Source organism: Meriones unguiculatus, chromosome 7 (genome assembly GCF_030254825.1).
Source record: "Meriones unguiculatus strain TT.TT164.6M chromosome 7, Bangor_MerUng_6.1, whole genome shotgun sequence".
In the NCBI taxonomy this organism is placed as follows: Eukaryota; Metazoa; Chordata; class Mammalia; order Rodentia; family Muridae; genus Meriones; species Meriones unguiculatus.
In genome coordinates this window covers 23,139,345-23,163,517 of record NC_083355.1, presented here as the reverse complement: position 1 = coordinate 23,163,517, position 24,173 = coordinate 23,139,345, and the positions used below count along the sequence as shown (strand labels likewise).

Sequence of the window (24,173 nt, the reverse complement as noted above, 5' to 3'; positions counted from 1 at the left end):
GAGGAGGAGGAAGAAGAAAGAGGCTTGCTGCTCTTCCAGAGATATAGAGAAAGAGAGTTTGGTTCCCAGCATCCATGTAGGTCAGAGGATCCAACATCATCTTCTGGCATTTGCACACACACACACACACTTCCCTGAGAAGGTTTGATTTAGAAGGAAGCCTAGACAGACTTCACCAAGAATGCCATTATAGGAGCTAAACAAAACTTAGGATATTAGACTGGAACCATGGGCCCACGCTGGGCCAAACTGGCCTGAGCTTAACTCACTTTTTTCAGGATAGTGAACCCTGGGGCAGATGTGGAATCCGTAGCCTGTCCTGCTTCAACTCACCGAGGCAGCATCCACCAGAGATGGAAGCAGCTAGTCAGAGAGGCAGGGAAGGAAAGGTACCATTTTGGAGGGGTCCCCCGCCCCCGCTTCTGAGTCCTGGAAGTGATGGTGGTAGCCAGCCAGATGACGGCAGGCATGGTGCTGACATCCTCACGTGGCTTGCTGACTGAGCAGCTTGAGTGGGTAGAGGACTCTGGTTACCCCAAAACAAGACTTTCTCCCACGTCTATTATCTCGGCCGGCCAGAAATGCCCAGCTCTAAGTTCTGAGTGAATGCAGTTGTAGGCAGAAAGTTGTAGGCAAAGAAAGAAAGGGAGTGTATTCAGACACTCACTTTCTCCTCAATCCCTGACCCCTACTCTTCTAAAGAGTAGAAGAGTTTCCTGGGGCTGGAGAGACGGCTCCGAGGCTAAGAGCATCATCTGCTCCTCCAGAGGTCCTGAGTTCAATTCCCAGTAACCACCAGATGGTGGCCCACAACCATCTGTAATTAGAACTCTTCTGTCGTGCAGGTGTGCATGCAGACAGACCATTGTATACAGAGTAATAATAATTTCCTGGAGCAGAAGAGTTAGTTAAACTTGGCAATTAGAGGCACCACATAACACTCTTTGTGGGGGCTGGTGAAGTTGCCCTAGAGGACTCCCAATTTCCTCAGTGGCCGCCTCCCACTTACTCCCCTCTGAGAGCTTGAGATCCTACTGGGTTCCTCTAGGCCTGTGCTTGCCTTCCGCTGTGGCCTGGGCTAAACCCTCCTCTCAGCCTGGGGTATCAGTGCCATCTGTGGTGGAGGCCGTAGGCTGCACCCCTATCCTGCACAGCCACTTCCAGTCTTTCCATTTGTGCGTATCAATGTCAAAGCAAAACCCCGACTCCTTAATGTAACCCAAGGCATACTGTAACCTGCCCCTGCCAACCCCTCTCTGGCCACCTTGCTTTGTTAGTCAGGTGCCAACAGACTGTCATATTTCCCTCCCACCTCTCTGCCTAGATTAACCTAACCATGTTCCCAGATTTCAAGGGAGGCAGCCAAGCACCTCCTTCTAGATGCCCTCTCTGATCTCCTGGGTTAAGGGAGCAGTGCTCCCGGTCCCAAATGCTCCTCACAGCGTGAAACCCAGAGCACTGTGAGTGGTTGCCAGCTTGACTCGTGCCTACTGTATAGGAGATCACTAATAAACACTGGCTCCATAGCTAAACACAGAGCTGCCACGGCAAGGCAGTGGGAAGGGTAAAAGGCAAATTCCCCAAGGGACTCTGGCCCTGGCCTGCCCAGTCCCCTGTCTCTGTGATCTGCAGGCTCCTCATCTGGAAGCCGTCAGGGGTCTGCTGTCACTCTGCACACTCAAACACAGGCTTTGGGCAGAAGCAATCAGGGGGTGGACCCTCTCAAAAACAAGACCCAGGAAGGTGAGGAAGGTCGCAGGTGCTGTTCGAGGCAGGATATGGGTGCCGGCAGGAACAGCTATCAGAGCCCACATCCTGCCAGCTGGGGATGGTGGAGGGGCCTGCCCCCTGCTCATTATGTTCTCCTCACATGCCTGGGGGGAGGGGAGGGGCTGGTCTCTACCGCCTCTTTACACATTTGGCTAACCTCAGCCCCGAAGCTGGCTCTCAGGACCCACATGGTAGTACATCTGTGACCCTGTAATCCCAGCACTCAGGAGGGTGAGGCGGGAGAATTGCTTTGAGTTTTTTGAGTCCCATCTTGGTTACCTGAGATCCAGCTCAATTGGGGTTACATGGCAAGCTCTGCCCCAAAATAAAATATTCTAGCATGGTGGCTCACATACACCTGGGGCTCCGGCATCTGGGCAAGCCGAAGTAGTCCCAGGACGGCTGGAGATACAAGGTGAACTCCGGGTGAGCCTCGTCTACAGTGTGAGACCCCGGGTCTCAGGGGAAACAAACAAACAGAAGGCCTCCCAGTGAACTGGCTGCTGAGGGCATGGTGACGCACGCCTTTAATCCCAGCACTCAGGAAGCAGAGGCAGACAAACCTCTGAGCTCCAGGGCAGCTGAAACTTATTCCTCCCTGGTGAGGTCCTGGGGCGCAGGGAGGTCAAAGCAGAGAGGAGGAGAAAGTATATATATATATATATATATGCATGTGCCTTTAAGATGTGAGCCAGTGGGTCTGGAACCCACATAGGGAGCAACACCTCTGTTAGCAGCCCGGCCCACCCTCTCTTGCAAAGAAGAGGTAAGATGTGAGCTTGCAGCTGAATAAGGAGCTCTGCAGACTGTTCATTCAGAACCAGCAACAAAAGAAAAGTAGCGTCTCTCCATTGCCCCTTTGTCTCACGGTCCAGGCACAGCTCCAGCCTGCACTACTCCTTGCTCGTCCCTGCCCCACCCCTCCCCAAGGCCAGGTTCAGGCTGCTGGGTGACCACAGTGTGGTGGCAACAAAGAAACAGTCTCAGGAGGTGGCCGCAAAGGACAGAACTGTGGTTTTATATGTGGCAAAATATCTCTCCTAGAGGAGTACAGACAGACAGACAGACAGACGGGCACGGGAAACTAGACAGGGAGCGGATGGTTGGGCAGTGGTGTCTTCTAACCTGTAAGTGGAAGCTGCACCCCGCCCCCAGGTGAGGGCGGGACAACATTGGCACAGGAGGTGGCGAGACAGGCGTGAGGTGCCCATCCCTGAGGTGGGCAGCTGGGCAGGGCCCAGTCCTCGTTGGCACAATCGGCTCTCTCTGGACCAGCTGTGATGCTGGGGAAGGGCAGGGCTGCTGGACTATAGGGATGGCAAGGCCAAGGGAACCCCAGGGGAGAGAGGCTACCGAGGCCTCTCTTGGGGGACAGTGGACACTGAGAAAGGACAGGATCACAAGAGGCAAATACAGAGAAGCAGCAGCAACCAAGACCCCTAGGGGAGGCCAAGGTCCTCAGGAAGCCCTCGGATGATGGTCCCCTCTCGGGCACCAACCCATAGAGCCTCTCCCCTGGGGCCTCGGGATGAGGGTGAAGGAGCGGGGTTTGTTTTTTTTGTTTTGTTTTTTTGGTTTAGAATAAGGTGGACCAAAGTATTCATGGTCTCCACACCCAGGTGGCATGGAAATGTGGGGCTCAGATGCAGAGGGCCCCTCGCTTCTGATGGTAGCAGGACAGGGTACACTGTAGACAAAGCTCATTCCTGGGGGAGACGGGGGCGGGGGCACGGGGTGGGGGCAGCATCGCTAGTTGCTCCCTCCTCAAGGCTCGAGGCCCTGATTTCTTGACCACGGAGGGCGGAGGGCGCACACCAATGCCGGTCAGCTTACAACCCAGCTGTGCTCCCCAGTGCAAGCCCTACCGGCTTTGCCAAGCTGCGGCTCTCACCCACCAGAGAATGCTGCTAGGGAACTAGGTGATGGGATGGGATGGACGTGGTGGAGGACCCTGTGTCTAAGGTTTGGGGAAGATTCAGCGGGCTCTCTTCAGGAAAAGCACCCAACCTTTCCCAAATACCCCTGTGTTGGTAAAAGAAGCCCCCACCCCCACCCCAATCAGGACCTTCACTTACAGCCCCGAGTAGAGTTTAAGGAAGTGCACCTTTTCTCTGGGAGGGAGAGAGCCCCCAAAGACGGGGAAAGGGGGCACTTCGGAAAACAGGTATTTCCCCCATCCACCCGCAGCAGTTAGGAAAAAGCCGACAGCTGGGGGTGAAGGACCTCCCAGGAGTAGGGAGGAGAAACACCAAGAAACCCCAAGCTTTGAGCAAAGGCATCTGAAAAAGGAGGGACACAGCGCCCCCTAGAGGCAAGACACGACTTGGGCGGTGTGCCCCTCTGCCCTCCCCTCCCCGGGCTCAGAGCCTTCCCTCTCCCAGAACTGCCCCTGCCTCTCAGCGGATGTAGACGCCTTGTCCCCAGCCCTCCAGCTCATTCTTGTTGCGCCCCAGAACCGGCCCACCACCCTCCGCACAGTAGCGGGCCTTATTCCGGCCCCGGTTCCGGTTGTCGGTCATCTCTTCCTCGTCTTCCCAGGAGCCCTGCCGGGCTGGTGGTGTGCCTCCCGCTGCGGGGTCTCCAGGCCCCGGGCCCTCTGAGGGGTCTGTCTCCATGTCCACACACGAGTCTCCCGGCTCCGTGTAGGCAGAGTTTCGGGTGTCAGCATCAAACGTGTCTTGGCGGGATAGTGCCCGCTGGGTGCCTGCCCGGCCAGGTGGGTGGTTGCTGGGGTAAAGGCCCGGGGGCTGGCCCAGCTCCCCGGGGTACTCGTACACACTGGCATGCTCCCCAGCGGCCCGGTCCAGCGGCTGGTCCCCGGAAGCAAGGTAGGGTCCCTGGTTAGCAGACAGACGGCACGCACCATGCAGATCAGGCGGGGAGGGGGAGGGGGGAGAAAAACACACAAAGCAAGGCAGGTTAGTGATGGAGTCAAGATACCAGCCTGGCTCCTGGAGGGGGCTGGCTCTGTGGGAGGGGCACCCCGGAGCAGGGTGACTGGTCTAAAGCTCAGCCCGAGCAAAGGCCACAGGCTCTTTGCTCCTCTAGCCGCCCGAGGGTACCCAACTTCAGAGCCTGAGCCCTCCTGGTTACCATGGTAAGGAGCCCTGAATAATTAGTCACCGTTCCTTAACGCGTATGGTTAATGCTTTCCTCGGTTAATCATGGTTAACAGCTCTTTAGTAACCGCCACTCGTCAGCGCTTGCTCGGGTTAGTCAATTCCTCCGATTTTCCAAACACCCCGAGATGAGATGTCGGCTCACTGACCCCAGCTTCCGCTGCCCACACTAGACCTCGGTCACGGGCTTCCAGAACCCCACACTTCTCCCTTTCCCTACACAGGGTTGATGGGATCCCTCTCCTCTCCCCTATAAAGGACTCAAAGCGGCCGATTTGAAGAAAGCTAATGACTCCATGTCTCCAACCCTCCCCGCTTCTACACCCACAGCTGGAGACCGTGAGGTGGCCCGATGCCCTCTGCAACAGCAGCTGACAGCTCCCGCCGTCTCAGGCTGCGAGGCTGAGCAAATGACACCCTCCCGTGGCACCGTTTCCTGGTTACAGTATGACGGGAATAAGACTACAGCACCCGTTTCCAAACTGCTTTCTGGAGCTGCTCTAAGGCAGAGAGGGGGGTGGGCAAAGAAGTGCTTCTGAGGTCCCTGAGGCAGGGGGGAGGGGAGCCTAGCCCCCCCTCCCCCCCCCCGCCATGAGTAGATCCGGGATGGTTCAGCTCCACTGAGCAAGTACGTTCTGTTGCTGAACACACTTGAGATGCAGCGGTCTAGAATGACTTCATGGTGTTCTGGCTCTAAGCCAGACCAGATACACTTAATGGCGTGGGCTCAGAAATGGGCTGTGGCTCCGTGGGAGGAGAGCCTTTCCTGGACTCTGTTTCCCTGGGAGACGGTGGAAGGCACAGCTTAGGCACATAGAAGCTGCAGCTTGGGTCCCTCAAGGATGGAGGGATGCCGGGAGGGGCAAGCTGTCTGGGTTCGATGGCCCCCACTCGGTTAGAGCTAAAGTGGGCGCGCAGCTGACGGCTGTAGCGCTAGCTTGTAATTCCAGCATCCAGGAGGCTGAAGCAGGAGGATGGCCTCCCGTCTGAGGCCAGTCTGGAACACTGCAAATTTCCAGGCCAGCTACTGCCAGAATGAAACTGTGTTTCCAAAAAACCAGCAACAACAACGACAAAAAGAAAAGGGTGTAGAGTCCAGTGAAAAAGCCTATTGGTCTTCCTCAGATTTTCTTCCTAGTTCCTCCACTTACAAGGGTCCCCATCAGGCCTCAGGTCCAACCGGCAACAGAAGCAGTCCTAAGGGACCAGTCCCAGGGAGGCAGCACCAGCCGGCCCCTAGTCCCACCAAAAACCACAGACACCAGACGCTGCCGCTCACCAGGTTTTTTACAAAATAAAAGCTCTTCCCTTCCTTCCCCGTGTTCCCTGCGCTCCAGGGCGGGAGGGAAGGCCGGAGGGACGCCGGCTACATGGCGTGCTCCTGAGGCTGGGCCACCGCGTCGCCTCCCCGCGGTGGGGCCTCCAGCCCGCCCCAGAAGCTGAGATTCCTCCTGAGCGAGGTGAGCACTTGTACCTGGAGGTTGGAGACGGGGGCAGGGCTGGCAGCCAGAGCCGCGGTAGCCATGGTGCGGTTCAGCAGCGGATTGGGTGGCGTGCTGCTGGGCGGGTGCGTGGCCTTCCAGTAGGCTTCCAAGTACTCAGCCAGGTGCTCGCAGGCGTCTTCCAACTGGTTCTCGTCCAGGATGATGTCAAACATTTCCTGCGGAGGTGGGGTTAGGGGCGGGGCTGGGATGAGCGGGGGGCGTGACCAAGGGTTGAAGGTGTGGCCTGGGTGCAGTGGGTGGAGTCAAGGGGTTGAAGGACAAGGTTAAAATGCCTCTGGACGTGGAGCAAGGAAAGGACACTCAGACCTACCGAGGACGGAATTCAGCCCAACTCCCTCGCTTTCTAGGGATAAGGGAACCAGGGCGTGGCTCCGCACGTAGGAAGGAGTGCTTGAGCTATTTGGCCAACCAGCCAACCCTCTCTACCCAGGTGCTGTTTTCCATGCAGGCTGAAGGGCGCAGGAGAACCCAAAGGCACACCCTCCCTTCCCTCCCATGGGGCTGAGCACTCACAGGGGGACACTGCGCCAGCTTCTCCGAGGCTGCTATCTGGACATTGAGGTGTTTGGATTGAGACTTCCCTCGGGATTTGATGAGCCTCTGCAGTACCTGGTTGGCGGGAAGAGAGGACGCTGGAAGGTCACAGGCAATGGCCCAAGTCTAACAGGCAGAATCTGGTTGGAGCCACTGGGAAATCAGAGTCAGAGCGGTGGAATGTCCCATGGCTCTCTGCCCTGAGGGCCACTGCCAGAAGGAACTCACAAGTTCTGTGTCCACTATACACGGCTCGGGCTTAGGTCGACATCAAGACAGAGACCTACACAGACGCGCGCACACTCGCACACCTACTCACACTCATTCACACACACACACATACAGTCACACACACTCTCACACATACACTCACACTCAGTCACACACACACTCTCTCACACACTCACACACATCTTGTGTTCAGGCTTTAGTCTCGTTCTCTAGCTCCTAGCTTCACTCTCTCTAGTCCTTGTGAACAATAATAGCCAGCTTTCACAGAGGACTCCTTGCTGGATACTAGCTAGCATCGCCCCAAGTTTGCTTGTTTTTGAGATGAGGACTGGGGCTGGAGAGATGGCTCAGAGGTTAAGAGCACTGTCTGCTCTTCCAGAGGTCCTGAGTTCCATTCCCAGCAACCACATGGTGGCTCACAACCATCTATAATAAGATCTGGGGCCCTCTTCTGACATGCAGATGTACATGCAAACAGAGCACTCATACGTGAAATAAAGAAGTAGATCTTTAAAAAAAAAAAATGAGGACTTGCTATGTCACCCAGGCTGGCATCCAACAGGTCCTCGGCACCAGTGATCTGCTGCCTCCTGTCTACCCTGAGTAGCTGGCACATACCACTCTACCTGACTGTTGTGCGCTTCTTAACATGCCCAGTCTTGTTCCGCCAAAACCAAATTCAGCCATAGAACATCAAACTCAAACTGAGAGCTGGACTACAACACCGTGGCCTGTACGATTGCAAAACGCCATTCTCATAAAAGTCTAAAGAAAGCAGCTCGAGAGCGATTTCATACAAAAGGACTGACAAAGTGTGATCCTGGGTAAACCCCTGGGTTACAGAAAGTGGTATCATAAGGGGGATCCTTCAGACAATTGAAAGAGGTTGAATATAGGCTACATTTTTTTGTTTTGTTTAGAAAAATACACACACACGGTGTTCTGCCTGCCGGTCAGAAGAGGGCACGAGATCTCATTGTAAATGTGTGTGAGCCGCCATGTGGTTGCTGGGAATTAAACTCAGGACCTTTAGGGAGAACAGCCAGTGCTCTTAACCTCTGAGCTCCCCCCCCCCCCAGCCCCTTTGTTTGGTTTTGGAGACAGGGACTCAGTCTACAGCTAGACTGAAACTTGATACTCACAGAGATCCATCTATCTCTGCCTCCTGAGTGCTGGGATTAAAGGTGTCCACCACATTTTTAGATATCCGTGTGTGTGTGTGTGTGGTGGGGGAGAGCATTGAGGCAAGCCCAGGCTGGCCATGAACTCACAGTGTAGCTCAGGGTGACCCAACTTCTGCTCCTCTTGCCTCACTCCCCCCAAAAGCTCACGGTCTTAGGAAACACAAGATGAAGTAAATAGAATGAAGGCATACAACCTGTTCTTCAGTGTGTGCTGGGAACCGAATCCAGGGTCTCGCATATACCAAACTTATGATCTATTTAAAAATAAAACTGAAAGGACAAGGTGGTGGTGTACACCGTCAGTCCCTAGAGGGACTTTGGGCAGTGGAAGGGGAGATCCCTGTAGTTCAAAGCCAACCTGGTCTACAGAATGAGTTTCAGGCCAGCCAGGGCTCCATGGTATAAAACCCTATCTCAAACAAGACAAAAGCAAAAACAAAAAAATAAAATTGGAGTTGGGCATGATGGCACAGGCCTGTTATCCTAGTATTCAGGATTCAAAGGTAGGAGGGTCTAGGGGTTGAGACCAGCCTTGGCTACATGATGGAAATGAGAACAAAGATTTCATTAATTGCAACAAAATTGAACTAGAAAAATAGCTTAGTGACATAGCAGTCGCTTAGCACTTACAAGACTCTGGGTTTGATCCCTGGCAATGGAAAAAGTAAATGAGTGAAACGGCAAGAGGTGGAATTAGGCAGAGCAAAAGCTCAAGGTCAGGCTGGTGGTTCAGTTGGTAAAGTGCTTGCTTCTCAAGCCTCAAGACCTGAGTTCAAATCCCAGAATCAACATAAAAAAGTTGGCCATAGCGAACAGGGTGATGGTGGCATACACCTTTAATTCCGGCACTCAGGAGAGAGAGGATCTGAGTTCGAGTCCAGCCTGGTCAACAGTGCTAGTTACAGGACAGCCAGGACTACACAGACAAACCCTGTCTTGCAAAACCAAAAAGAAGTGTGGCTTGAAATTCTAGTGCTGGCGAAATAGAGACAAATGAGTAACGGGCCAGTCAAATCTAGCCTATGAGACAAGTGAGGAATTTTGTCTCAAAAAATGGGAATGGCACCTGAGGAATGACAATGTAGATTTTCCTCTGGCACTCGAGCACACACACATGCGCACACACACACACACGCACACGCACACGCGCGCACACACACACACACACACACACACACCAAGAAGTTCATCCTTTGATACACAGTAAATTCAAGGCCAGCCTGGGACAGAGGAGACCCTGTCTCAAAACAAACAATCCAGGTGTCAGTGCACACCTTTAAACCTTTAATCCCAGCACTGGGGAGGCAGAGGCAATCAGATCTCTGTGAATTCCAGGTCAGCCTGGTCTACAAAGTGAGGTCCAGGACAGCCAGGGCTACACAGAGAACCTCTGTCTCAAAAACAAAACAAAACAAAATAAAAAAAAAAAGAAAAGAAAACAAACATGGTGACACAGGCCAGCATGTGCCTGAAATCCTACCACTTGGAAAACAGAGGATCAGGAGTTCAAGACCATCCTTAGTTGCATAGTAAATGTGAATCCAGAACGGACTTACATGAGCTCCTCTTTCAAAAACTGAAAACAAAGCTAAGGGGAAGAATATGGCACCTTCCTGGGTACCAGGCTTTTTGCATAATTAAGCCACTTAGTAAGTTTCACAATAATCACTGAAGTGTGACAAGGTGGAAGATGAGAAAACTAGGGCACAGAGACATTCCGGGACTTGCCAAAAAGAACACAGCAACGCTAACAGCCTGGGTAGGAAACCCGGGCACTCTGAGCCCACGCCCATAACCTCCGAGGGAGAGATGGAACCTCTGCTACTTTCTAGGCCACAGAGTGTCTTTACATCCATCACCTCATTTGATCTTTTCAGCATCGCCACCCTCAAGTATGTAAATCCCATCACACTGATTACGTCATTAGAAACTGAGGACTCAGAAAGGTTAGGGAGAAGGCACAGGCCCGTCCTAGTGGCGCACACCTCTGATCCCAGCACTCAGGGAGGCAGAGGCAGAGGGATCACTGTGCGTTCTGAGACCAGCCTGGTCTACCAAGAAAGTCCAGGACAGCCAAAGCTACACAAACACACAAAAAGGACATTCCCATGAACAGTCAGTCACTGCTGCTGTCTGCCATATTGAACTGGACTGTACAAAGGGCCTTTAAATTTCTGATTTCTAATCTCTCGAGCCTCACAGAGCCGGATGTGGTGGCCTATGCCTGTAACCCTGGAGAGGCTGAGGCAGGAGGATCGTAAGTTCAAGGCCAGCATCAAAACGGATTAAAAATGAATTACGTTTAAAATTTAAGAGGCGGGAGTGGTGGGTGCATGCCTGTAGTCCCAGCACTCAGGCAGAGGCGGGCAGATCTCTGTGAGTTCAAGGCCAGCGTGGTGTACAAAAGCGAGTCCAGGACAGCCAAAGAGAAACACTGCCCCTCTCCCCCCCGCAAAAAAAAGGTTTCTCAAAACCTTCACCTAAATTCTTCCTCAATGTTTCTCAAATCCCCACTAACATCTAGAAGGGGAAGGCTGTGGAGCCAGGGGTGATGTCACACAGCTGAATCCCAGAACTTGGCTGGCTAAGGCAGAGGATAATGAGTTTAAGCTACACAGGGAGACCCTGTCTTGAAAGAGAAAGACTGGCGAAGTGTTTCAGTGGTCAGGAGCACGCACAGCACTCAAGTTCGGTCCCTGGCGCCCATCTGGGACAACTCAGAACCACCTGAAATTCCAGCGCTAGGGAGATTCTATGCCTCCAGCCTGTGGGGAGGGTGTGTGGGCTCTCACACGCACATACCCACACATATATACATAGCTAAAAAGGATAAAAAGGAAAAAAAAATTAAAGGCAGATGGAAGGAGAAAGTTCATGGAGTCCCTAGCAGGATTCTCTGTATCAAAGTCCATACAAGGACAGTACAGGGCCTGACGTTAGACAATTGAAAACTTTCCAACCGCCACAGAGCTGGGTGACACTGGAACAAACCATACCAGATTCTTTCATTTTTCTGATCCCAGGGTGGATCAGAAGACTAGAGAGGAGACGGGCCTATCTAAAGCTAAGAACATCTACAATATTGATACTCAGAAGGTATGTTGTGTCTGACTCTTATTATGTTCAGCAACCCTTATGTTTCCCATTAGAACCAGTCTCCCGCACCCACCTTGGGAGATGTGATCTTGATGTAAACAATGATGGGGGCCAGTGAAGTCTTAGAGAGCTGGGCTGGGTGGTTGATGGTGTCAGCGTCCAGGGCGACCAGCTGCAAGGTCCGGGCCAGCTCAAAGATCCGCTCAATCTCACTCTGGACCTCAGCTGGGGCGTGGGGGAGGGAGGGAAGATCAGAAGGTACCCCCCTCAGGAGGCAGCGGAGAGAGGGGGAGCTTCCGGAGACTTCCCAGCATTGTTTCACATCCCACCCACCCTGCCAGGCTGGGAGTTGGGGAGGAGGAGGCGGGCAGCTCACCCAGGCTGGAGCGTGTGTTGGAGCGCTCTATGATGATGTGTTTGCTGGGGTTGTTGAGGACTGAGCGCTTGGCCAGGGAGATGTCAGCCGTGACCCGAGTGATAGAGATCCTGAACGACCAGACAGGGACGGAGTCAGGGGTTGGCTCCAGACCTGCCACCCTTGTCTCTGACTGAGAGTCCCAGAGCGGTCCCTTCAGACATCTTGTTCATCTCCGAGTGGAAGGAAGGAGCCACAGCCGGTCTCAGGGTCTTACCTGCCATCAAACCGATGCTTCAGGAAGTCAAACAGTGCTTTCTGCATCATGTCTGTTACCTGCCACCGCGGGGGTTGGAGGGGAAGGGAGAAGTCAGGCTCTGAACATCCTGTTGGGCATCAGGAACCCTCCCCTTCTACCTTCTTTCAAAACTGAGATGAAGGGGTCTCTAGAAGGGTGGATGCTTTCTCAGGGTCTGGGGCCTCCAGTGGAGCCTGACTCCCACTGGTCCCTTATGTGGCCTCTCCAAGAGAGCTCTTGAGAATTTTCCTTGGGAGACTGGGCCCTCCTGAGTGGACTTCCCATGGGTCAGGCCCGCAGCGGGGTTTACTCTGAAGGGACATGGGCTTTGGGCATATGGGTCCTTTGGGAGATCCGCACACTCGGGAGGTCTGGGCCCATCTGGGTGCACACCCGGGAGAGCGCCTACCTCATAGCCCTTGAGTGACGGTCCCACCAGGATGATGGGCCTCATGGACGGTACCACGTCATAGGGGGGCACGTGCTCTGTCTGGGAGGGAAGCAGGGAAGGGGAACCCCAGGGTAGAGATGGCATCAGCCCCTCTCCCCAAGTCTCCAGGCTTCCCCATGCAGCCTTTCCTCCCTTTGTCCCCAGAGCCCAGATGTAGGTGTCAGGGGGTCGGGGAGGGGGCTGGCCAAGCAGGGCTGGGAAGGGAGGGTAAAGGGAGAGAGATGGGAACGGGTGTTAGAAGGTTCCCCGGCACATCCCGGGTGGGGCGGACACAGAAAGCTGTTCTACTCACCGACTTCTGCTTCTGTTTGGCTGGGTCCAGAGAGTGCCAGGAGGGGAAAAGGGAGGAGAGAGGGGGAGGCACCAGGCAGGGGTAGAGGGCCAGGAAGGAGCCAGGACAGAAGAAGGGGCAAGAGAGCAGGTAAACGAGGAAAAATAACAGGCATGCGTGTTAGTGACAGACAGAGCCAGAGAGGGGATGGAACCCCCGTGCCAAAGGGGAGCCAAAGGTGGGCTTGGAGACTGGGGCACAGGACAGAGAGTTAGCCAGTGGAACAAGGCCCTCTAGGTTTAACTCTCCAAGGTCTAGCGACATTAAAAGCCCCTAATTCAGGGCCCACATTCGGCTCCGTTGTACAATCCTGTATATTTTAAGGGTTCCCCTGAGCACCCCCTCATACACCCACGCATAGAGTTGGAAAGGGGCAAATGAATGTCATTCCGTCCTTTACAACCCAGAGTGGAGCATACCTTGGTCATGAGGACAAAGACTGGAAGTATTTATTATTACTACACAAAGCAAGGGCCACCCCTCCCCAAGGAGTTGGGGGAATGGGGCTTTATAAAGAGAGGGATGGTCCCAACCCCATCCCTCCCTCCCCCCTTCACATCCAGCTAGGCAGAAAGCCCAGGGGCTCAAAATAGACTGGACCACCCTATCCCCTTTCTTTGCCAAGAGGTAGGCCCTGACTCCCCTCACAGGAAAGCAGACAGAATTACCTTCTTAAAGAAGGGGATGCGCTTGCCATGGGGTGGCGGTGTGGTGACGCTGCTCACGCTAGTCTTGGCGGAGCCGCTCTGCTCCCCTAGCTCTGCCTCCTCATCCTCTAACTCTAGGGGGTCTAGCTCAAAGGCTAAGTTAGTCATTTCATTACCTGGACCAGTCAGGAAGGAGGTGAAAGGAGAGGAGTGAGATGAGCATGGAGATGCAGTGCAGGACACAAGGATGGGAAGGGGAAAAAAGAAAGAAGAGGTGAATGGAACAGGGCTAGGAGAATGGATGGGGGATGAGGGGCGGGGGGGGGAAGGCAGAGAGATGGAGCTAACCACAGAGAGGGGACAGGAGAGACACGACAGGCTCAGCTTAGAGAATATCCTATCCTTGATGGAAGGGGTACCATTGCATGTGTTTGGGGGAACTCAGAATTGAGGCACTTCCTATTGCAAGGTGAAGGGACCACCCCTGTGGAGAGACCACCCCACCCGGGAAAAACTCTCCCCTAGCCCCCTCTGGGTTGCAGGCAGCTCTTACCACTGGCAGGGGGTGTGGGGCGGCGGGTGCCAGTCACCACGTCTCCCAGACTGGAACTGGAATTGTCACCTGACTTGCTGTGTGGGCAGGGAAGCAAAGGAACTAGTGAGCACAGGTGGGCGTGGGGCTGCGGGACTCCAGTGCTGACAGGGGGTGCCAGCCTGGTAGTTCTCCAACTCCGTTCCCCCCCCACCCCAGTAAGGCCATAGGCAGGTTTAGCTAGAGGCCAAGGATCAGCTCTGGGGACTCCCCCTTCCTGTTGGCCTCTCCAAGGATAGCAATGCCCCATCCCCAGGCAGCCACCTGGAGCTGAGGCGGTTCTGGCGCAGGGTCTGTTCCTGCAGCAGGCGGAGGCTGTCCAGTTTGACAGGGCTGGGGATGAAGCCAACCTCGCAGCCTTCCTTCACCAGCCGGCCAATCCACCAGTCGTTATTGTATTTCTGTGGACGAGAGGCCGAGAGGGAGGCTGGAGGTGGGAGCTGCCAGCCCCTCCCGTAGATGGCTCCCTCAGAGATACCCTCACCGCTGGCATCGGTCTCAGAGGACAGCATCCCGATTCCAAAAAAAAAACCCAAGTCCAGGTCCCTCTCTGACTGTGGACCATTCTCTGTCAGAGAGAGGTTGCCTCTCGGAGAACCATGCGGCCGGCATCAGCAGCAGGAGTGACAGCCACCCACAAGCACTGGGCACACTGTCGCTCTATCACAGAGCTCACGGCAAACGCTCTCAACAGCTCTGTGACGAAGTCATTACCACCCATTAACCGATGAAAACTCAGGGGTTCAGAGAGGGGAAGAGATCTGCCCAAGGTTGCACAGCAGACTCAGCTGCGCTTGGCTCAGCTTTTTTTTTTTTTTTCACTAGACTTCAAGACACCCCTCTCCTAGCACCCCTGCACCGCTCGCTAATTCCCACCCTCATCCCCCCCTCCAGGTGCCAAGCATTTGCCCCACCTCCTTGATGTGCAGAAAGTCCTTGGGCTCAAAGGTAATGGCCACTCCCTGCACGGGCACCTCATCCCCTGGAGACGGATTGTAGCCAACATTTGTCCGAACAGCAAAAGCCACTGGTTTGGTCTAGAGGAAAGACAGACTCATGAGGTGGATGAAGGCCAAGGGGCTGAGGCCAAGTAGTACCTTGCTTGACTAGGATAGTGGCTGTGCGGTTGTTTGCTTTGTAAATTATTCACTGAAATGTAGGCTGAATGGGTTGTGTGGTTTTCCGTAACTTTTACAATAAAAAAAGGCAGAGGGCGGGGTGCCGGGGAGGTGGCTCATCAGTTAATGGAATTTACCGCTCAAGCTTGGCGATCTGAGTTTGGTCCCCAGAACCTAAGTAAGGGCAGATGGAGAGAGCCGACTTCACAAAGGTGTCCCCTGTCCCCCACATACATGTGCTGCGGCACACACGTCCTCACACATACAACACCACGCCCAAACACACACTAGAGCGTACACGCTAATTAGGTACAAAGAAAAGAAACGGGCTGGAGAGATGGCTGGGCAGCTAAGGGCACTGTCTGCTCTTCCAAAGGACCCGAGTTCAATTCCCAGTCAACCCACATGGCCGCTCACAACTGTCTCTTAAGTTCAAGATCTGATACCCTCACACATACAAATGCACATAAAATAAAAATAAAATGAGTTACTTAAAAGAAAAACAAAAATCTGGAATGCAGGGCTGGTCTGCCACCAAGTTTGACCGACGACCTGAGTTTGATTCCCCAGGACTAATTTGGTGCAAGGACAAACCCAACCCCTGAAAGCTGTCCTCCGGCCTCCACACGCAAGCCACGGCAAGTAACACAGACATACAAGCATGAGATAAATTTTAAAGTACTTGAAAATGGAATCTAGGTCAGGCCGGGCGGCGGTGGCACACACCTTTAATCCCACCACTCCGGAGGCAGAGGTAAGTTGGATCTCTGAGTTTGAGGCCAGCCTGGGCTACAGAGTGAGTTCTAGGACAGGACAGGGCTATGCAGAGAAGCCCTGTCTTGAAATACAAAACAAAATAAAACAAAACAAAAAAGAACCTAGAATTTGACATTTAATCATGCTGGGGCTTCCAAGGTATGTTGTTTTGTAAACACGTCATGGAAAAGTGGCAAAAACCTACCATCATGGCTGTGAGATGGTTCAGTAGGTAAAGTGCTTGTGCCGTGTGTGCGTGTGTGTGTGTGCTGGGCAGAGATCAGCCTGAGACTTGTCGTGGCTATCATCTTCTCCAGGAGTGGCAGTATCCCACCCCCAGACAAACACCTTAGCACCCACGTAAAGGCCAGGAACTGCGGGTCACATCCAGAACCCCAGCACTGGGGTTTCAGGAGCAGAGACAGTGAATCCAGGGAAGGCACACTGGCTTCACCAGAGGCAAGCGCCAGGTTCAGTGTGGAACAATTGAGGAAGACAGCTGACCTCTGGCCTCTGCTACAGCATACACGAGTGAGCACCTGCGCGTACGAGTGCGCGCACACACAAACAGACTCACACACACACACACACACACACACACACACACACACACACACACACACGTGTGGCAGCTCAGTCTGTAATCCCACCTCTTGGGAGGCTGAGGAAGGGGGATTGCTATAAATTCTGGGACATTGTGGGCTACAGAATGAGACCCCATGTCAAACACCAAGGAAGAGGGTCAGCGAGATGGCTCGGCATGTAAAAGAGCTTGCCGGCAAGCCTGACACCTGAACCGGATCCCTCGGTGGAAGGAGAGGACAGCTGTCCTCTGACTTCCGTATGTTCAGTACAGCACACATGCATCCCCCCCCCAAAAAAAAGAGTGATTTTAAAAAATGTAAACACCCTCCATAAAAAAAGGCCAAGACCGGGCCAGGTGGCACTTGGGAGGCAGAGGCAGGCAGATCTCTGAGTTCGAGGCCAGCCTGGTCTACAGAGTGAGTTCTAGGACAGCCAGGGCTACACAGAGAAACCCTGTCTTGAAAAACCAAAAGGGGGGATGGGGAGATAGCTCAATGGCAGAGCTCTCGCCTGGCATGAACAAGACCTTAGGTTCAATCTAAGGTGTGTGTGTGTAGGGAGGTGGGGAGGGTATTGTAGGTGTGTGTGTGTGGGGGGGGAATCAGGGCTAGAAGCTGGGTATATTCTAAAGACTGAAACAGAAACATCGGAAGTTCACCGCAAGTATGGGCCACATAGGGAGACTTTACCCTAGAACAACAGCCAAGGCTGGGATTCCAACCCAGGACATTTGATTCTAGAAAGCAGGTTTGTTTTCTTCGTGGTGCTGGGGATTGAACCGAGGACCTTGGGCCAGCTAGGCAAGCACTCTACCATTGAGCTACATCCCTGGCCCAGGAAGGGACAATGTCATCACTTATCAAGCTATGTGGAAACAGCATCAGACACTGGATGAGGAGGAAGCTATCACACCCCAACCTTTGTTTGTTCCCCCACAGGGGAAAGACGCCATGGGGTCTGGGGCGGACTTTTGTAAACAACTAGCCAAACCTTGACACTGGGTCTGCCCAGGCTCTCTCAGGATGGGGGGTGGGGTGAGGATAATGCCCACAGCTCTCCTTTTATCTCTCACCTTGGCTTTCTCGAGCTGGGCTAAGGCCTGGCGCTCTGCCTCCTTCCTTAAGGCTTCCCGGTCCTCCTCCAGAGATACATCAGAGTCTGATGGACGGCTCGTGTAGGACTCGGCTGAGCCCTGAAAGCAGAAGGAGCCAGCTCAGGACCAATGCCACTTCTTCTAGCTCCTGGGGATGGCAGGGAGATGCCACCCATCCTAAAAAAAAAATCTAAAGACCTGGTCAGTCCAACACAATAGCACCAGGCCTAGAAAGGAGGTATTCTTAGAATGAGGAGGCCAGGGTCGAGGTTTGCAGGCCTGTGGAATGAGTGTGACCCCAGCGAAGGTGACAACAGTCAGTCGGAGGTTAAGGCAGGTCTAATGACAGCTGCTTGGGGCTTGGGAGGGGTGGGAACCTGATAGGGGCACAGCCCAAGGGAGACATGCCAGGGGATGAATCTAGCTCCCTGCTCCTCCTCCCTGCTCCTCCTTCCCTGCTCTGCCCCCTGAGTGGCCGAGAAGGCATAGCAGAAACTCCACGCCATCCTTTCCAGGGACTGTAGCCACCTTCTTAGGCCCCAATCCTCACTGTTGGCCATGGGCGGCCTGTCGGAATGACGGGGCCACCAAAAATGTTGATTGAGGATCAGAGGGGCAAGATACCCACCCTTCTGGCTGGAAATTTCTCAATAGGGCCACCTCACAGCCAACTCCAGGCTCCCGTATGATTTTCAGGGGAGCGGAGACTGGAGGTTCGAGCGGAGGGGAGAGCATAGAACAGGCCTTTGCCCCGACACTAGGCTGCTAGAATGCCAGGGTAAAGTGGGGTTGGAAGACTGAGTATGCCAGGAAGCCAACGTGGACCCCAGACACCATCCCAGAGTGCAAAGGACTCTAGAAGAGGGAGGAGACATGTGTGTATGTGCGAGACACATGGAAGCTATACAGATGTCATGGTCATGAATGTGCAGGCATATGTGTGGTGTGTGTGTGTGTGTGTGTGTGTGTTTGGAAATAACAAAAAGTGTGCTTGAGAAGATGTATTCAACAGTGTGTGCTGGGTCTGAACAATTGAGTCATCATACTGTGTGCTCGTGTGAACAATCCAGTCAGTCACCAGGGGCAGCCCACAGGGTCCCTGAGGGTGGCAGAGGACAGGACGTGTGGATCTGTTGTGACTTCTGGGGTGGTGGCAGTCAAGTCTGGGAGGAAATAGGGAAAAAAAACGTGAAATTGCAGGGACGTGAGGGATCTCTCCCAAGGGCAGGAGAGAGTCACTTGGCTGGGATTGTCCACGGGTTTGGCATGAAACAAGTATGCCAAGACCTACCTCTTCCCAGATACCCCTGGTCATCAGCTGGTACAAGCAATGCCTTCCCTAGGGAAAATCCTGAGAATGGGGGATTCAATGGAGGCGCTGTGGGCTAGGGATTTGGGTCACTAATTAAAGCTGGAAAAGAGACACAAAGCCAGGGGAAGGAGAAGCAAAAGGACCCCCTCCCCTCCCCTGTTGCACTGTCCCCCCAAACCAAGAATACAAATGCCCAGACAGACAGACAAGCAGAGGTGGGCAGGAGGAGAGGCACCTGCTGACCGCAAGAGGCTCACACATACACACACACATACACACAACCAGAAGTGCGAGACAGGAAGGGGCAAGGAGATGGGCTGGAGAAAGGCCCTCCACGGAAATTTGAGGGGCTGTTCCACCCACCCACCACCTGGGCCATCCCCAGCTCACCACTACCAGGGTCCGGCTGGGCACCTCCATCCCCGGCACCCTCAGTGCCGGGCCCTGCCGGCCTTAGGGGTGGCCCACGCAGCCCGTTCCCCTAGGGGCTCAGGTTACAAGCAGAGTTGCTACATGTGCAAACTGCTAGGGTATATTTAGCTCAGAGATGTGGCAAGGTCTGCCCCCCACTCCCGCCACCTACTGGGGGTAGGACTTGGGGAGCCCAGAGGAGGAAGAATGGGAGACTGTGGGGTCTGACTCCATGGCAAGGGGGAAACTGAAGGCTCTTCCTGCCCTGAGTAACAACAGAAGCATAGCATCATTGTTTCTAGACCTGGCCCTGGCCCAGTTCTGGAACAGGAGGGCTGAAGGAACGATGACAGGAAGGACTTATGGTATGTCTGTGTGTTTTAGACAGACTCTGGATCAAGGCCTCCCTTCAGCCCCTAGAGCTAGGCCTGGGTTTATGTGTGAAAAAACTAGAGATAGAAGAATCAAGAGAAAGTACTCACTCCAGTGACCGACCTGCCTGCTACTGCCTTGTCTTATGGACCCAGTGGGGCCTACCCCCAGGGGGCTCCTCCTTCCTAGTGTCCTCTGCCCTCTCCTGTTCTGTCTATAATCTCCTTAGCACACCCCTTTCCTTGTCTGATCCCAAGCCCCTCTTGCCTTTTTTTGGGTACCAGGCTTTGTTGAGATGCTCGGTAGTCATAGCAACCACATGCCTCCTCACTGCCTCCCCCCCCCCAGCCTAAGATGGCCTGGAGTTGAGGGAAGAGAGGAAGTGGCAGTTTTCCCAGCTCAGCATGAGGGCCCAGAGAGCTACTGTCAGCACCCACTTCAGCTAGGGATGCAGGCTACGGCCCTCTAAAACGAAACACCTCTCCTCCCGTACCTTGCTCTCTCCGTGCATATTAAAGAGTCAGATTTGGAAGAGGGGAGCATGTGTTCCTGACCTCACCAGGGCCTGGTATCTAAGCTCATTCCCAAGCACCTGGCTCAGCCCCACCCTGTCACAGATTCTGGGGGAGGACATGGAAGCAGACAGCCGGCAGGGGGAGTGGGTGACAGCCCGAAGCAAGCTAGGAGGAGGCAGGCCAGGCTGTCCCTGAATGAGATGACGCAGGCAGGCAGGCAGGCAGGCAGCAGGGGCTGGTAGCTGGTGCTGGAGGAGGGGCTGGCGGGGGCGGGGGCTGAGGCAGTGGGTGCAGCTGACAGCACATCCAGGAGAGGTCACGGGGTGTCAGGGTGTTGTGGTGGTTCCAGGCAGGTGACAAATGATATGGGAAAGGGTGCCTGGGGAAGGTGGCAGGCCAGCCTCCACCAACCAACTGCAGCTCCCACCCCATCTTCCCTGTTACCTGGCGGACGAAGCTGTTGGATGTGGTATCTGAAGACGTACTCCCATCTGATCTTTTGAACCGTCCTTTCCTCTTGCTGTATTTGCCCTGGAGAGATGGGAAAGGAAGGAGAGTGAAATCAGAAAGACCCTTTCCCGGCACACCTCCTACCAGGGCTGGGGCTACATACAGCCTAGCCTGGGGGACTCTCCACTCTGCCCCACCCCTATCCTCAGCTCCTCCCAGAGGTGGCCAGCCTGAAAGGAAAGAAGGTCTTCACCCACGGTGCCCAGACAACAGCCACCATGAGGAAACGTGCAACAGAGCCTGGGATGCACACACAGGGATCCCCAAATCAAGCCGAAGGCTGGGAAGCAGAAGGCCTGAGGAATGGGAGTCTCATTAGGCAGCTAAGCTAATTAAGATGCTGGGCAGGCTGCAGCAGCCTCAGGGGGAGGGAGAGGCTGCCTGCAGTGCTGGGGGGTGGAAGAAGAGAGAGGGATCTCCTCTCCCCTGCATCTGGAGCTGAGGGGCCTTAGTGCAGTGTGCCCCCAGGGAGAGGAGGGAAGGCAACCCAGGGGCAGGCGTGGTTTCTCCCCTGAGCATAACTCCTGTGCTTTCTGCTTCCCAGAGTAGGAAAGAAAGGCACCCAGCGCTTGAGGACCTTCCGAGCAAGGAAAAGAGGGAGGAGGGACAGGACTGTATCTGGAAAGTAAACACCCAACCTGTGGCCTGGCGCCTCGGGAGCATCTGCTTCCCACTCTCACCTCCACCCTAGCAGAACTTTCTCTCAGCCTTCCTCCTCATAATCAGTGTTTATATTCCTCCCCAAGGTAGGATCCACTGGACTCCCACGCCAGTTGCTACTGCCCAATCCCCATCCTAACCCTGCTCCATCAATCTAAAGGCTCTTTGGCCCCACCCCAAGCTGAGACTAGAACAGAACGTAGTCCTGACAGGACCAGGTAAGATGGCTAATCTCTCCTACTGGACTCTAACTGGAGTGGGGGGGACCCTGCCTGACCTCTCAAATGCCAACGGTTTATAGTGAGCATCGCTATGCTTCTTACAGGGAGCAGCTTCTCTCTCTCTCTCTCTCTCTCTCTCTCTCTCACACACACACACACACACACACACACACATACTTGGCCCTTGCCCAGGAAAGAATGGGCAGAATGCCCATGAGCCCCTGCCCCCCAGCCTTTATCCCAGACTTTCTTTGACCAAAGAACCTAGAGGACTCTCAACCATACTGCAGGCTCTTGCTCCCGAGACCTGGTAACAAGGAGGCTGCACAACCAGGCATAATGACTCACACCTGTAATTCCCCACTCTTCAGAGGTAGAGGCAGGCAGGAAGATCAGAAGTTCAAGGCCAGCCTGGACTACAAAAGAGCCTATCACACACACACACACACACACACACGTACATTGTGGATACATGAATAATAGGTCTCTTCCATGATCCTCTTTCCTTGTTCTTCTTTCAAACTGGACATACAGCTAAGCTAGTTTTGAGGCCTCCCTACAAACCTAAGAGGATCCTGCAGTGAACCTCAGACTCTTTCACGACACAACCCCACCCCAGCTGGGCAAAGGGAGTGGCCTTCAGAGGGACAGGGGACAGCTGAAAGGAAGGCATCAGTCAGCTGCCTCCCAGGCTCCAAGGGGCCTGGGGAGGAGGAATGAGGTATTTTTAGGTCTGACCTGACCCCCCATACACACCCATCAACCACATCGTGGTGCTTACAGTTCTGGCCACAGCAATGCAAGCGTTAACGCTAGCTTTGGAGAAGGACAACTCCAAGAGAAATACCGGGGCATGGCCACCTCATACCCTGCTGGTCATTCCACGGGGCTCTTCCTCTAGGCCCAAGAATGCCCCTATCTGGGGGTAACCCAGGCGCATAGGAAAAGTGAGAATGGGAGCCTCTCCCCCAGGTAAAACAGCGTCCTCCCCTCCAAAGACAGTGAGTTGGCACCCATCCAACTTTCCAAACTTTGGAGGCTCCCACCCCTCGGGGCAGGGGGAGGGGTAAGCCAATGTGGGTGTTGGGGGGAGGGAGGGAAACATCCAAGAAAGAAACCGAGACCAGGTGACCAGGGGAGGGCCTTCCAGAGCTGATCCCTTCCCCACCTTCGAAAGCCAATGTCTGAGCCTTAGGAGGCCTGTTGGCAACGCCCTCCAACCATGGTCTCTGCCTTCTCCCGGTACTACCCCCGCCCCACCCACACCCGCTAGCGCCCCCAACCAAACGTGCTCTGCGTCGCCCCCTTCGCCTGATTCGCTCTCCAGCCTCCCTCCAACTCCGCTTCTCAAGGCCTGATTTTCCCCCCACCCCCCATCAGCATCCCCGCCGTCAGCCCGCTAGAGTCGGTACCCCCGGTAGCAGGGACCCGGACGCAGGGGAGAGACCTGGAGGCGAGGCTGACAGGCATCCCACCCGCCCCCTCTCCGCTCCGCAGCACGGCAACCCTAACTCGGGCCAACAGTCCATCGATCACTAGCCCTCGGGGATAGGGGGTCGCGCAGACACCCCCTCTCTTACCCACGCCGGGCAGATAACCATTTCCTTCCCGGGGTTTCCCGAGCCGACCCCAAGGTCCGCAGGAGCGGTCTTTTCCCTCGAGCCTGGCACCTCTCCTCACCTGTGGGCTGGGGTCGAAGACCTCCATGGGAATCTCTTGGGAAGGTGGGTAAGGGCCCCGGGACATGCCGCTCTTCTGGACCATGGAGAGGATCCTCCCGTCCGGCCGCCCGCCCGGCCCAGCCGGGAGCCCTCAGCGCATGAGAGAGGCCGTCCGAGCCCAGAGCAGCGCGGCGTCGCGCAGCCAGCACCGGGTGCAGTCGCCCGGCCCGACCTCCGGCTGCACACTCGCCGCCTTGCTGCCCTCACGGCTCGCGCTCTCCTCTCTGCGGCCGCCGCCGCCGCCTCCGCCCCTGAAGGCTCAGCATCCCCCCCCCTCCCCTTCCGCCCCTCCCTCGCTCCCGCCCCGCGCCGCGGCCCCGCCCCTCGAGCCCCTCCGCCTGCTGCGCGCAGACAATGGCCGAGGAGCGGAGCCCAGCCGGCCTCCGGGACCCGGAGGGGCTCCGCTGCTGTCCTTCCATTAGCCTGGGGATGAAGGAGGCCTGCAGGGGGACAAGGGGAGACCGGCCTTGAGGCTGGAGTGGAGGTGGGGGGCGTTTATCGGTGCGTGCCAAGCGCTGATGGGGGTGAAGCGCAGGTTGGCACGACTGGCACGGCCTCCCTTTCGGTCCCAAACTACTCTCCCAGCGGGTCTCCCTGACCGACTCCAGCTTGGGTCACCGGAACTTCCCGGTTCCTGTGATCCTGGGACCTGGCTTTAACCCCTTTCTCCCCAGTGTGGGGCCCACGCAGCCATGGAACCAGCAGAATAGACCTCTCCGAATTGGCTCTAGGGCTGCTAGCTGGGGGTTTGAGGATGGGGTGGGGGCTGTGAATGTCCAAAGGGAG

The 24,173-nt window shown here is 55.0% G+C and overlaps 1 protein-coding gene across 2 annotated transcripts; it reads right to left on the bottom strand.

Annotated features, from left to right (window-relative positions):
- Positions 1 to 2,761: 2,761 nt before the first annotated feature.
- On the bottom strand, positions 2,762 to 23,652 carry Cacnb1 (calcium voltage-gated channel auxiliary subunit beta 1). Of its 2 annotated transcripts, none has more exons than XM_021646855.2 (14): positions 23,347 to 23,652; positions 20,720 to 20,806; positions 17,645 to 17,764; positions 15,028 to 15,150; positions 14,378 to 14,514; positions 14,075 to 14,151; positions 13,543 to 13,697; positions 12,502 to 12,582; positions 12,072 to 12,130; positions 11,816 to 11,925; positions 11,513 to 11,664; positions 6,908 to 7,003; positions 6,364 to 6,549; positions 2,762 to 4,607 (listed from the first exon to the last, which is right to left on the bottom strand). In XM_021646855.2, the coding sequence occupies exons 1-14, from the start codon at positions 23,428 to 23,430 to the stop codon at positions 4,167 to 4,169; spliced, it is 1,908 nt and encodes a 635-aa protein (XP_021502530.1). In that variant the 5' UTR covers positions 23,431 to 23,652; the 3' UTR covers positions 2,762 to 4,166. The 2 variants fall into 2 exon arrangements, with proteins under 2 accessions (XP_021502530.1, XP_021502531.1); XM_021646856.2 differs by lacking the exon at positions 13,543 to 13,697 and adding an exon at positions 12,836 to 12,855 and having other exon boundaries at positions 23,347 to 23,651.
- Between the last annotated feature and the right edge of the window lie 521 nt (positions 23,653 to 24,173).